Genomic DNA, 14737 nt, shown 5'->3' on the forward strand with positions numbered 1-14737 from the left:
TAAATTAAACTGCGATAATCTGAAAGGCCGGTACATTTCACTTGCTGAAGAAAATGCAAGGTTTGTTGCTGAGTGGAAAAGCGTAAAGGAGTCGATTGAGAAGTGCTATGATGTGATTAAGGGTGCGTTTGGTTTGGGTTATCCTGGCAAGATTACAAGTAATCCTGGCAGGATTACTGCATTTGGTTTATCCGGTATGTAATCTGTTTGGTATTGCAGCATTACAAAAGGTGTAACATTACACAAAATTTTAAGTTAAAAATTTTCTTTTAAATTTTAAAATTTTAAACTTAAAATTTAAAATTTAAAATTTTAAGTTAAAAATTTTAAATTTAAATTTGTATGTTAAATTCTAAATTTTAAATTTAGATTTTAGATTTTAAAATTTAAATTTATAAATTTCATATTTATATTTTAAATTAAAATATTATATATTATACTTTTGTTCAAATTTAAATTTTAAAATTTTAAAATTTTAAAAAAATTTAATTATTTAAAATAAAATTAAGTAAAAAATATTATTTCTAAACGGTAAAAAAAAGTTTGCCAAATATGGCAAGGGCAATTTTAGAATAGACTATACTTTAGTGTTAAGATTGCAAAATTTTATACACTGAACCAAACATAGTAATACTATAAACACTGCAATCCAGCATTACATTACTGTATTAAACCAAATACGCTAATGCAGTATCAATAGTAATCTCATTTAGAAATCAAAAATATCTGAATATATCAAAATACTCTATAATATTATATAACTGGAACCAAATGCCCCCTAATAGTTACAGCATTGAACCAAGCAAGGAGGGCTTTGCAGCAGCTGGGGATGCGACAGTGGTTAATGTTGTGGAGCATGCAACACCAACTAAGAAGGATCCTGCAACGCCTTTTGGGTCTAGGGGTAAGCTTTGTATGCTTCTCCATTTGGTTGTCTCCTATTCCCTCATTTTTCTTTTTTTGGGTTTCTTTTACATTAGGATGAAATGCCAGTCGAGTTTTGGATTTACATTTGGTTCTCCCGGCCTATAAGCTTTAGTAAAAAAATCTTAAGAGAGTTGTGGTCCTTCTCCTTTTGTTATGATGAGATTCCTACTCCCTCTACTTTTGTTGTACTGTTTAGTATATTGTGTTTAGAGAGGAAAACAGAAATTTTAATTAGTACAATTGTTAGCCTTGATTTCGCTGTGGCTGCAATATTTTTTACTTCTGAAATTGCTGGTAGGTGGCTTGCTTTTTGCGAACAAAAAATTATAAGCAACAAATTGTTGCTGTGCTCTAGATGTACTAAACAGGACACACAGATTTTAATATCAAATGTAAAAAAAAAAAAGAAAAAGATTTTGATTGTGGGCTGGCGTAAAAAAATGATGGGAATTAAAGCAAATTCTAAATTTAAAATATGCAGCCTACAATATACTATTGATGGCTGAAAAAAGGTGAGAAAATAGGGAAGTAGCTGCAACAGTAGAAGCGGTAAATTGGTAAGAAGTTGCAGCAGTTGCTGGAGCAAGAAACCAGCAGCTGCAAAATAAAAGTTGGTTCTTTTCCAAATTTCATATATTAAGGGATTAGTGCCATTGAAAAAAACACTTGGAATTGTGCATAACATTGTAATGTTATATATATTTATCTTATGGTGGGTATGACTAATGGAACCTTTTCAAAGCACATAATTTCTCAAGATGAAAATGCTAAATTGTCATTCTACAGTTGCAAATGTACCAACATATATAAATTTTTATGGTTAAAATCTGACATGGCCCCACCCCCTTAATTTAGGGGGAAAGAGGGGCTATTGTTCCTTTTTACCCTCCTTTCCATCCTCTCTTTATTTTTCATCTTTTTTGTTCATTCCGTCTCTATCATTCCTATGCCTTATTAATGAGATTCAAAGCTGTCATCTGTAACACTCCTTTACCCTCTCCTTAACCACTTTCTGTCTCTCCATCTCCTGATGTTTCGATAACCTAAACCACCTACTCTATATCTAAAAGCCCTTTCTCAATAGGTTTTCTATGTAGGGATCGAGCTCCTTCATGATCCAGAAATGACGCATCATCTCAATAGGTTCTATCATCATTTTTTATGAGATTTTTATTTTCAGCCGTTCATTTTAGACTACTCGTTTGATATATAAATGATGCCAAAAAATTATGAAATTTAGTTTCTAAATACTTTCAATAGTGTAGATCAAGTCTAACGGAACCGATCGTCGATTTGGAAGCCACATCATTGAAAACAACTTGGTAGCACGGAGGCTACCGATAGTATACCAGCCTAGCTCTCTCTCTATATGTGTGTGTGTGTGTGTGTGTGTGTGTGTGTGTAGAGCTACTATGCTATCGGAAGCATAGAGTATCTGATGCTTCCAACTTTTTGACCATTGGATTAAAAATTATACGGTTGGGATGATTGCGGTCCCCCCAGAGTTGAGTAGTATCCCTAGGGTTGAGTGGTCCCCACAGGATAATAGTATTAATCCAAAGGTTAGAAATGATTAAAGAGGTTGATCTAAAAGCCAAAAAATTGAAAGCACCAGTTCCTCTATGCTTCCGATAGCATAGTAGCTCTACTCTCTCTCTCTCTCTCTCTCTCTCTATATATATATATACACCATATTATGTATAATAATTTTAATTATTTAATACTAATATTATTGGTTATTTATTATAGATCATCGAATCATAGTGGTCGTGCCGCATTTTAGAAAGGTCTGATTAGAATCCTGCTCTTCTGCTTCGACTGCACCATAAACCGGCTATAAAATATTCATAAAAAAATATTTAAATATTTTACAGCACTAATTATAAAAAATTTTATCAATTATTTAACATACTTTGTAGGGTATGAAACATTAATATATACTAGGTGTAAGCAAAAACTTATCTTCTCTCATGGAACTATGAACGCATCTTATTAAGTGTTTTTTGCACTGGTGTATATGTGTATATACATCACGCACTTCAAACTCTTTATTAGAAATTTTAAAATCTAATTCATTAAATAGAATTTAAATTATTAGATTTTGTATCATATATATTTAATTAAGTTTTGGTATTAAAATATTTATTTTCTAAGATAAGTTGCGGTGTATAGAATGTTGTTTTTTTTTTAGAGAGATAGGTAGTACACTACCCGCTTCGTTTATTTCATTTAGAAATAAACTTAGCTGGAAATGTGAATCAACTAGGATTTGAACTTGGGACCTCGGGAACCAACCACCAAGCCCTTTGCCATTAAACTGTGGTGACATAAAATCAGATCGTACTAAAATTTAGGATTAATGCTAGATTTAGTAGCTAGGATGACCTAAGTAATTGACTGAAAAGCTAAAAGGAGTAGCTTCTCACATATTATATGTAGGGGGAACAGTAGCATTAAAGTATGAGAGAATAAAAGGAAAATGTGCAGAAAAACAATAGGAAGAAGTAGCAGCAGCTGCAGCAGCAGGAGCAGCAACAGTTGCTGCGGCAAAAGCAGGAGCTGCAGCAGCAGTATAGTCAGTAGAAACAAAAGTTGGAGAAGAAAAAGGAAGGAGAACAAGTAAACATGTTCCTGCTTGCTATCTCTCATCATCACCATACTGTTCTACTTGCCACTACTTTCTTAATTCTTTACTTGATCCAATTTGTCGCCAATATTTCATGGGGATATCTCTGTCTTGATGTTGTGCTACTTTCTTACTATTAATTTGGCTACTGCCACCGCCGCCACTGCTTCCTTTCCCTTTTCTCTAACGTTTTCTTCTACTCTTTTGATCCGAGCAACCGCCACCAATTCGACTTAGGGCCCCTATAGAAAAAGAGCTTTCTTTTACTAGTTGATAAGTCTAGTTGTCACTCAGAGCCATTCGATCAACAAAACAATGTCACTCGGAGCCACTCTGTCAACAAAACAAGCCGTTAATCAAGAGCTCCATTAAAGCACTACGTATTTATAAAGATTATAGTCACGGTTAGTGAATATTCTTTTTGTTTCACCTATCGCTAGAATTTTAATTCTCAGTTTTCTTGGTGTCATTTTAAGATTTTATATTATCAATTGTATGTTGTGATATTTTAAATAGCAGATTATATTATGATCTTTTAAAAACTATATATATGTATTTTGTATTTGGAAAGTATAAAAGCGGAAAAAAAATATCTTGCAGCTAGTCTGCATACCCACCCGTCTATCCATTGACAGGTATAGGTGAGAATGTTCCGTGGTTAGGATGACCTGCCTACGGATCATCCAATTCGCCCCTTTACTGGGTCCATGAGAAAGTGAATAATATTAGGCATAGACATAATAAGTAGTCACTCAAACCGACCTTTCTTTGAACTCGATAGTCATGCATACTAGCAATCTATCTCAATCAAACTGACTCTTCTTTGAACTCGATAGTCATGCGTACTAGCAATCTATCTTACAATAAAAGGTTCTAACATAGTGAACCAGTTAAGTTTGTTGTCAATCAGTTGTCCAGAAACTTAAAGAAACTAAAAATTCAAACACTTCACGCAACACCTCATATAGAAAGAATCCAATAACAAAGCTAGTTTTCCATGCAATTACTCTTCGATTGTTACCACTTGTTGCAAAATCACTTTGTTTCTTCTAATTCAGCATCAAGAAACAACTATACAAAGGTTATCTTAAAAACAGACAACACTTCAGAAGTACGTTCTCAAATAATTTCTCGTCATAGCCGAATGATTTGATGCTAAGACAAGGACCATCAGAAGGGAGGATGATCAGTTGTGACATTTTCTTGTTTTCTAAAAGTGGAAAATAAAGTTGGTTACATGAAGCCAAATACCTAGCCTACTAACTGAACAAAATATACGACGACATCATGAATTTTACTCAAAGTAAAATCGAAAGTTCGTGAAAACAAGAAATCAGTCTCATTTGGCCAGCATTTAATCCCAATATACACAATGATAGCAAGTCCGTCAGTAGCACAGACAACAGGAATGGATGCTACATTATGAGAAATCATTGATACAAAAAGAAATGTTACAAGTTTATACAAATCTCAAAGGTTTTGAAAGGGCGAAAAACCATCAAAAACCCAAAAAATTGACAAGATGGATCGCAAAGGGAAAAAAATAAAGAGAGAGAGAGAAAAGCCTCAAGGGTAACCAAAAAACAAAAAAACTCACTATGAAAGAGATCTAAGTATACAACTGATCTTTGAAGCAATTTCTTTCTTTCTTAGAGCAAAGCTTCCAAGTATTCATCAACATATGCAAGGCATGGCCAGTGGTCAGTTCTTATTCGAACCAATGTCGAAATTTCACCTACCTCCATCAAGAAAAGGAGATGGAATCTAGGGGGTAGGAATATTAAAACATGAAAGACACCAATGTTCCTCTTATTTGTGTGCGAAACATTGTCAGAATCAGTTTCCTCCTGAATGTATGGAAGTTGAAGAGGCGTTTCTGGTGAGTACAGCACTAAAGCATCACCCTCGCTAACAGCAAAATCTGAAGAATCTTCTTCTTCCCAGAAAACATCTCTAATAACTCCATTTTGTCTAACGATACGCACAAGTTTATCACCAATAACGCTGACGACAAATGGAGAAAGGTATTTTTCTACTGCATTAACCAAAGAATTGGCAGGTATTTCAAGAAGCTTAACAGATCTTGTGCCGTTGATTGCCGCATATCCCTTCCCACTGCTAAGTGGAAAGGTCTCCCGTCCAGTAGATGCAGAATTGCCACAGGCTTCCCATAAAGCATGGAACAAATCCAAGTAGTATTCACAGACATCCTCTTCAAGAACCTTCAGAAACATGTCCTCGATACCAATACAGATACTTTGAAGTGATCCAGATATAACTTGCCCATTTTCAGTATTTGCCTTGAGGGCAACATCGATAATGCCAGCCATTGGTTCACGAGGTTCCAATTCTATGACTATTAAAGCACGATAACTTGAATCTCCCTCAGAACTGTTGCTGTCTAGAGGAACTATGTCCAGTCCACTCTTTGAAGGTTCACCAAGAAGAAAAGGAACACGACAAGGAGGAATCTTACCGTATTTTGATGTTGATGAAAAAGTGAGTGTGGTTGCATATAAAGCGGGGAGCTCATTAGCCTCTTCCATACTCACAGCAGGAACAGATCCCCATGCACGAGTAAATGGCTCGGATTCGAAACTAAGTATACATGGTATCCTTATTTTGATTCCAGGCATGTGTCGGTAGTCAGGAATACACGCAAAATGCTTTCGAAGGACACTTAGGATTCCTGCAACCTTCGAATCCATCACTAGCAATGGCTCCTTTTGTGCATTTATATTCTCTACAGCTGGATTGATTTCCTTTTCTGACTTCAAGGAAGGTGAAGAGCTAATATCTTGAATACCAACAAAAGAAGTGGAACCATTGCTTTGTGTGTTGAAATTAGGAAGAGCAAGCAACCATGATTGCTGGACGAGTAACGCAACGACCCTCTCAAGATGAATATAAGAAGAGATGCTTGATAATTTCTTATTAAGATCTTGAGGAGGACGAGGTGATGGTACTTGGAAAAGTGAAGCAGAAGGCGAGACCCCTGACGGTTGTTCACTGCTACCCATTATGTGCCTCAGCTTCTTCCCAGGTATGCACAGAAGCATCCGCAAGTAAACTCTAGGCACATGAAACAATAAGGAAGAATTTTTTCTTAGAACAAAAAAAAAGGAGACAAAGGTTGCTTCATATATTCTTGGTACAGCTCGATTCCACGACTGTGGAGTGAGTAAACCAAAAAAAAAAAAAAAAAAATCCTTATTTAACATGTATTTATTAATTCCACATGATTGTCATGTGCTCAGCTTAACTGCATTTTGACATCAAGTCTTATGAGGCAATAAGAAAAGCAACCTCAAGGCAAAATAGTGTTATAGTATGAAGTAACGAACCATGAGAAAGTGAAATGAGACTCTACCATGAGTGCGATATAAAAGTTCTCCCAAATAGAAAAGAGATGGGCAATGTCTGTATCACTACCTTGCAGTGTCGCGGACCTCCAAGTCCGGGAAAAATTGGCAAGTGAAGGCGAGAAGGCGTGAGAGAGGAAGGAAAATTCGCGAACTATGGTGATGCTTAATTGTTACATGGCAAACACCCAACACTTTACTGCCCTGAGACCAGGACTTGAGTTCGGTGTCAGGTCCATGCTTCTCAGCCAGAGAAACCATCTGCTTTGTGAGCAACTCTAACAGACCATGGGGAGGCACGGTATAGTTCTGAGCAATCTTTTCAAAAACAGGGAAGTATGAGGATAGTTGGTAACCCACTTCAAGCTTCGGGAGCAAGTGCTCATCAAGTGTCTGGAGAAGCAGCTCGCCCGCAAGCTGATGGGCCTCACATCCCAAAAGACGGTCAATGAAGTAAGCAATGACCGGCACTAAGCCACGATGCTCCAATGCCAAATTCACCAACATTGTCTACATGAAAAGCACAAAGTCTCAGAAATAAGTAAACATTTTGCCTAGTTTCTACATTAGTCTCTCCACTCCGAAACTAAGGGTCAAGCATTTGCCAAATAAATGTATAGGTGCTTATTTGAAGAGTTCTACTCAGACAGCGCTTCTACAGAAGCTAAGCCGGCTTTCTTTGCATGCAACAATGGGTTGGTGGATTTACCTTTAGAGTGTTGAAGATGGTAGATTCCATGAGAAGGCGCAATGTAGAGTCACAGCTATCGGCGTCATGTGGGGAGACTCCAACCAAGAATTTGTGAAGGGCCCGGAAGGCCACCAAAGTCTCTGTGCTCCAAGGCGGGAGCCACTTGTATGCGGACACACAAACCAACCCATCCTCAAAGAGCTTCACAACCTGGGCCCTTTTGCTTTCCTCTTCCTCCCTTTTACCCTCTAAAGTACCAAGGCTACAAGCAATATGCGCCAGTGCATCGAGCTTTTTTGCCTTCAGTGCTAATGGATCGAACACGGTAGGGTAAAACCTGGGCGCCAGCAGGCTGAGTGAGCTGGCAAGCTGCGGCGCGCCCAGGAGCCAGTGGAGCGCGAGGAGGCGGAACACGAGCGGCTGGTGGGATTCTTTGGCGATGGACGCGAGGCGGCGGGCAATGCCCAGCTCGTCGCCACCGGCAAAGGCATCTGAGAACCGGCAATAGAGCATGAGAACGACATGGGAGAGGATCGGATCATAGGAGTAAAGCAGGCCAGAGAACTGCACCTTCAGGAGCGCCGCCACAGCAGGGACCCAGGGCTCCAGCCCTGCCGCGATGCACGCGAGCGCCGAGGCGAGCTCGGCGGCCGCGGGAGGGGTGAGCGACTGCGGCCGATCCATGAGGAACGCTACGACGCGCCGGATCTCCCGCAGATTGAGATCGGAGGGTGGGGAGGGGCTAGGGACTGGGGAGGGGTCGGAGAAAAGGAAATGGGGGACGGCGAAGGGGACGAGGGGGGCGGCGGTGGAGAGGATGGAGGAGGGGGAGGAGAGGAGGCTGTGGCGGACGATGTTTCGGGCGACGGAGGCGAGGAGGAGGAGGTAGGATTGGGCGGCGTGGGTGCGCTCGGCCTGGGCGAGGGCCCAGAGGTGGCCGGCGACGTCGGAGAGGAGGAGGGGGAATGCGAGCTCGAGCTCGCGGAGGCACTCGCAGGCGACGGCGCGGGTGTGGCGGTCGGGGCCGTGGTTGGGGCGGTTGGCGACGGCGAGGAGGGTCTCGGCCAGGGACTGGAGGTGCGGGGCGGCGGCGGAGGGGAGCGGAGGGGAGCCGAGCACCGAGATGGCGACGGAGGTGGCGGAGACGAGGAAGTGGTCCTTGAGGGGAAGAGAAGAGGGGTCGGGGGGGTGGAGGAGGAAGGAGCGGAGGGCGTCGAGGAGAGCGGGAAGGGGGGAGGGGAGGAGCAGAGGCGGAGGGAGGTGGAAGGTGCTCCCGAGGATAGAGGAGGAGGAGCGCTTGACGGAGGCAGGGAAATACGCCGGCGACAGGAGCGTAGGCGAGGAGCGAGGTCGAGGAGGGGGGAGGGAGCCACGCACACGCCGGCGAGGGGGTCGCGCAGGACGAATCGTCGACGAGGAGCTCCATTCTTGGGGGGGAGCTATGCGAGAACGACGACGACGACAACGACGATGACGATGGAGTAGGAGGACCTTGATCGAGGGTTGCCTCTCATGGCGGAGCTCGGAGCTCGAGCTAGGGTTCGGGGTGAGAGGAGGATAGGGAGGAAGAAGACGCCTGGGGCATGGGGAAGAGAAGGGGGGGGAGGGGGGGGAGGGAGAGAGGGGAGGAGGAGGGAAGAAACTACGGACTCGGTGCGGAGTTGGGCCCGAGCCGTTAACTTGTGGTCACGTGAGTCACGTGTGACCGCGTATGCAGGCCGAGCCTGGATCTGGCTTGATCACACGCGCCTCATTTTTGGCCTTTTCTGCCCAGATCTTTTTAACTCGGAAAAATAAAATCTTTAACTATTGAAATAAAAAGTATTACATACTATCTATCTGAAATTAGTGCTTATATATTTCTGTTAGAACCGTACAATTCGACCATCTCAAATACTGTATATTGTATTTAATATCATAAAACACACAAATATATTTAAAATTTTAATTTTTTAAAATATAATTGTTGATACCAAAATTGAGCCGACCTAACCCACGTATGAGCCAATAAGGACACGTGGTACACCAGGAGTCAGCAATAAGGCGCCTGAAGGACAAGAAGGCGGGAACGGTTCAAGATTGGAGCGTAACTTTTATGAGGAGTTAGCGTAACTTCCATGAGGAGTTAGTATAACTTTCACAATCATGGTTACAACAACTCCCTCCAACTACTTTCAACCAACTAATAATGTGGGCTATAAATAGTAACTTTAAAGCCTGCAATAGAGGTCTTTGCCCCTGCGCACAAAAGAATCCTTATTTTCCTGCATCTTTCTTTCTCGCATTTACTGCTTTCCCTAGAAATAGTTTCTGTAACTTAGATCTTTGGAGTCTGTCTGCCCCATGGGCATTACTCCCTTATAGAATATATTTGGAGTCTGTCTACCCCATGGGCATCACTCCCTTGTAGAATATACTTGGAGTCTGTCTGCCCCACGGGCATCACTCCCCTGTTCTTGTACTTTTCCATTTTCTATTCAATAGAAAGTCACGTTCGGCTATTCAGGCCGACCAGATTTTGTGTTGTGCTAGCCATTCGGCTCATCTCCCGGCTTAATTTCCGACTTTTCCCGTATATTCGGCTCATCCAGCCGAACCGAAGAGTGAAAAGAGCTTTCGGACCCGGCTGATTCGATCCCTCATCAGCCGAATCGCTTGATCTAATCGAATGGCGCAAACTTCGAGGGTCACTATTCGCAGCCGTTCCTCACCCCGACGTTCTTCCCCGAGGAGGATCTTTGACCGGGTCAAAGGTCGGGAAATTCGGCTACCAATAATTTTTGGCACGCCCAGTGGGACACATTTTTAGGTAAATTTATATTTTATATAAATTATGGCTGATGATAACGCCATGAATCTACGTAATAGGGTTGTTCTTAGAAATTCTGGCAGTGATCAACCTAGTGATTCAGACAATGCTTGCGAATGTCAAGCAGTTTTGCCAGTTGAAGGAGAAACTAGTGGACAGTCGGCTCATCAAGAGCCGAGTCTAACTCAGGCACTCGGCCAGATGAGCCGAGTCCTGCAAACTTTAGATCAAAATATCCATCAAAGTATCGCTCGACTAGACGCGGTGCTGGCCGCTATCACTGCCTATAATGAAAATATTGGTCGAATCAGACAATTATTTACCCGAAACGAACAACCTTATGGGGGGCAACAAGGGCCCCTAAATGTGCCGGTGCAACAAAATTCCGTCACGCCGGCGGTCTCACAGGCGCAACCGCAAATGGCACCTTTCCAGGTTGCTTACAGGTCGATGAATATAAACGCCGGCCCTTAGTCAGAGATTGCATCGGGTTTACCTCCTTTACCAGCTTATCAGCCCCAAAATGTAGGGATTAGGACTGGGGGGCAGGCCCCTAATGATATGCAAGGAGCGAACCCTGCAATACAGAATTCTCGAGTTCCTCAAGGGCCAAATTCGGCTCAAGCACAAGCTCCGCTCTATACTCAGATTGAGGAAGTCATTCGGAATACCTTCGGAGTAGGGGCCAGGCCGGCTATGCGGCCTATTTTTCGATCCCCGTATCCAGCAAACATAGATACAGAGCATCCGTATACGGCAAACTGGAAAATACCGAAGTTCGACAAGTTGTCGGGCGATGAGATCGAGAATACTGTCAAGCATATAGCCCGGTTCACGGCCCAATGTAGAGAAGCGGCCGCTGACTCGTTTTTGAAACTTCGATTATTTAACACGTCGTTAACTAAAACGGCGTTTACTTGGTATACAAGTTTATCAGCCAATTCCGTCCAAGATTGGGACGAATTGGAAAGAAAATTTCATGAGCGATTCTATAAATCGGAGCCACAATTATCGGTCGCCGACTTGGCTTTATACCGACAAATGTCAGGTGAAACGGTCGAAGAGTATTTGGACCGTTTCAAAATAGCCAAAACCCGGTGCTTTATGAGAATGCCGGAATCAGAGTTCGCCAAAATGGTGTTAAATGGTCTGTATTTTAAGATAAAAGACCATTTTGAAGATAAGTATTTTTCTAACCTATTTGATCTAGGTGTTCGAGTTGCCCAATACGAGCAATTTCAGAAGAAAAGTGAGGACGATCGGCTGCAATGGAGCCGATATAAAAATCAAAGCAAAGGCAAGGAGAAATCCTTGCTAGAAGAACAGTCGGTTCAAGAAGAGCAGAGCCAATCGAGTGAAAGTGAAGAATCGGCTAATGAAGCCGAGATATAGCCACTTTCTTTAAGAAGAATTTCTTGATAAAAAAACATTCGGTTCAAGAAGAGCCGAACTAATCGAATAAAAGTAAAGAATCGACTGATGAAGCCGAGATATATGTGGCTGGGATGATAAAGCGCCGTTTTCCTAAAGCCGACCAAGACCAGCGAAACTAAAGCTTGGGTCTCGGCTGTGCTTTTGAACAGTCGATTTGGCACCAATAGTCATCCGAATGTTCATTCGAAAGACTATTGGGGGGGCATTGTTGATACCAAAATTGAGCCGACCTAACCCACGTATGAGCCAATAAGGACACGTGGTACACCAGGAGTCGACAATAAGGAGCCTGAAGGACAAGAAGGTGGGAACGGTTGAAGATTGTGGCGTAACTTCCATGAGGAGTTAGCGTAACTTCCATGAGGAGTTAGTATAACTTCCATGAGGAGTTAGTATAACTTCCACGATCATGGTTACAACCACTCCCCCAAACTACTTTCAACCAACTAATAATGTGGGCTATAAATAGTAACTTTGAAGCCTGCAATAGAGGTCTTTGCCCCTGCGCACAAAAGACCACCCTTATTTTCCTGCATCTTTCTTTCTCGCATTTACTGCTTTCTCTAGGAGTAGTTCTTGTAACTTAGATCTTTAGAGTTTGTCTGCCCCATGGGCATCACTCCCTTATAGAATATACTTGGAGTTTGTTTGCCCCATGGGCATCACTCCCTTGTAGAATATACTTGGAGTCTGTCTGCCCCACGGGCATCACTCCCCTGTTCTTGTACTTTTCCATCTTCTATTCAATAGAAAGTCACGTTCGACTATTCAGGCCGACCAGATTTTGTATTGTGCTAGCTATTCGGCTCATCTCCCAGCTTAATTTCCGACTTTCCCCGCATATTCGGCTCATCCAGCCGAACCGAAGAGTGAAAAGAGCTTTCGGACTCGGCTGATTCGATCCCTCATCAGCCGAATCGCTTGATCCAATCGAAGGGCGCAAACTTCGAAGGTCACTATTCGCAGCCGTTCCTCACCCCGACGTGCTTCCCCGAGGAGGATCTTTGACCGGGTCAAAGGTCGGGAAATTCGGCTACCAACAATAACATTTAAAAAAAAATTAAATAACAGAAGGAATATTAGACAATTAAAAATCTCATACATAAATTATACATAAATTAAAGGCTAAATTACATAAACCCCCCTGTCAAAATCCGATTTTTTACTTTCCCCCCTGTCATTTAAAAACCTACACTTTTCCCCCTTATAAAATAAAAAATGTTCACTTCGTCCCCTGCCGTTAGTAATCCGTTAGGGTTCCGTTTATATAATATTATTATATTTTTTTTATGCCAAAAATACCGCCAGCCTTCTCTCCTGTGAATATGGTGAGGGGCAAAATGGTGAGAGGCAAAATGGTCATTTCATCATCACAGTTCACACTGTACTCCCTGTGAATATTTTTTATTTTACAAGGAGGCAAAGTGTAGGTTTTTAAATGACAGGAGGGGAAAATAAGAAATTAGGTTTTGACAGGGAGATTTTCTGTAATTTAGCCAAAATTAAATAACAGAAGAAACTAAAAATAATTAAAAACTGTATATGTAAAATAAATGTATTTAATTGTATACATAAATAAACTTAGTCTTTAAAACATTTAATAAAATACTGGCCAATTTGCATAAAAAATTTATCAGTTTTACATTTTTGCAAAAAAAAGCACCATTATCAAATTAACAGATTCGGCTTGAATATTTAGGAAACTAATCAAAATACTATAATTTATTTTTCTCTCTCTTTTTTTCTCTCATTCGTCTTTTACGCTCCCTGTTCGTCTTCTTCCTCCTTGCCATTTCTTTCTCTCCTTTTCCTTCTTGCTTCCTTTTCTTTCTCTTTCTCATCCATCATCCCAACATCTATGTCGTGCTCTACTCTCTTATCTCGGTGACACCTCCGCGGACATCGGCTTGGATATGATGATCGCGTGAGGTGAGCTTATAGCAAAACACATGGCCATGAATGATGACGGCGATGAGGGTACCAAAGAATTTAAACACGATAGAGTGGGAGAGTGTGTCCGACACGGACGGTGGCCGTGGTAGAAGGCGAGGGAGAGGATACAATAGTGGAAGAAGATTTAGAAAGTAGAAGAAAAAAATTAGGATAAAGAATAAAACGAAAAAAATAAAGAAAAAATATTTTTTTTTTCTACATGAAAGACTGTTATGTATCGTTGCTGCTATAGAAAAGATTAATAATCAGAGAAAAAAAAAAGAGATGAAGTTACACTATTAAAATGAAGTTGCATTATTTCAGAAAAAAGTTACACTATTTGAGATAAAAATATACTTTTTGAGAGGAAAGTTGCGCTATTTGAGCTAAATTTGCACTGTTTGAGACGAAACTACCACTCTTTGAGCAAAAGTTGCATGGTTGAGATAAAAATTGTACTTTTTGAGTAAAAATTACACCATTTAAAACTATTTGAAACTAAGTTGCAGCACATAAAATGTAGTGTCCCTAGGATTTAGTTGACGGAATGACTACAATATCAGCGACTTGTCGACACATCTGTAGAGTGTCGGGACAAGTCGAAATTGTTTTACCACGAAATGGATGCGAAAACGGACTCGGTGCACTCAAATAAGCCAAAACTGAAGTTCTGGCAGTTTAGGGCGCCCAGAAATGGTTTAGGGCGCCCAGATCCTGAATGCTGTTTTGTATGAGATGCTGAAGCCATTTCAGACCTTGTTCAGGGTGCTCGGAAGTTGGGTCCGAAAGTTCACTTCGTGAATATCAATCGTGTTGACACGTGCTGTGGTGTGCGAGATCCGCCGGAACAGGATAGCGGTGTAGTAGACCGTCGGACGGAGAACCCGAGGACTGAGTTGTGCAGGCTGAAATTTCTGGGCGCCTAGAACTGGGTTTAGGGCGCCCGAAACTTGGTT

At 41.5% G+C, this 14737-nt stretch overlaps 1 protein-coding gene and 1 long non-coding RNA gene across 2 annotated transcripts; both read right to left on the reverse strand.

Annotated features, from left to right (window-relative positions):
- On the reverse strand, window positions 3240-4275 carry LOC109727408. Its single transcript, XR_002220764.1, has 2 exons — window positions 4171-4275; window positions 3240-3886 (listed from the first exon to the last, which is right to left on the reverse strand). It is a non-coding gene; the product is annotated as an uncharacterized LOC109727408 (long non-coding RNA).
- On the reverse strand, window positions 4907-9494 carry LOC109727548. The gene is made up of 4 exons (XM_020257690.1): window positions 9484-9494; window positions 7625-9182; window positions 6986-7425; window positions 4907-6625 (listed from the first exon to the last, which is right to left on the reverse strand). Exons 1-4 carry the CDS (start codon window positions 9492-9494, stop codon window positions 5203-5205), a joined length of 3432 nt encoding a protein of 1143 aa, XP_020113279.1. The 3' UTR covers window positions 4907-5202.

The sequence above is a fragment of the Ananas comosus genome, linkage group 22, assembly GCF_001540865.1.
Source record: "Ananas comosus cultivar F153 linkage group 22, ASM154086v1, whole genome shotgun sequence".
Taxonomy (NCBI): domain Eukaryota; kingdom Viridiplantae; phylum Streptophyta; class Magnoliopsida; order Poales; family Bromeliaceae; genus Ananas; species Ananas comosus.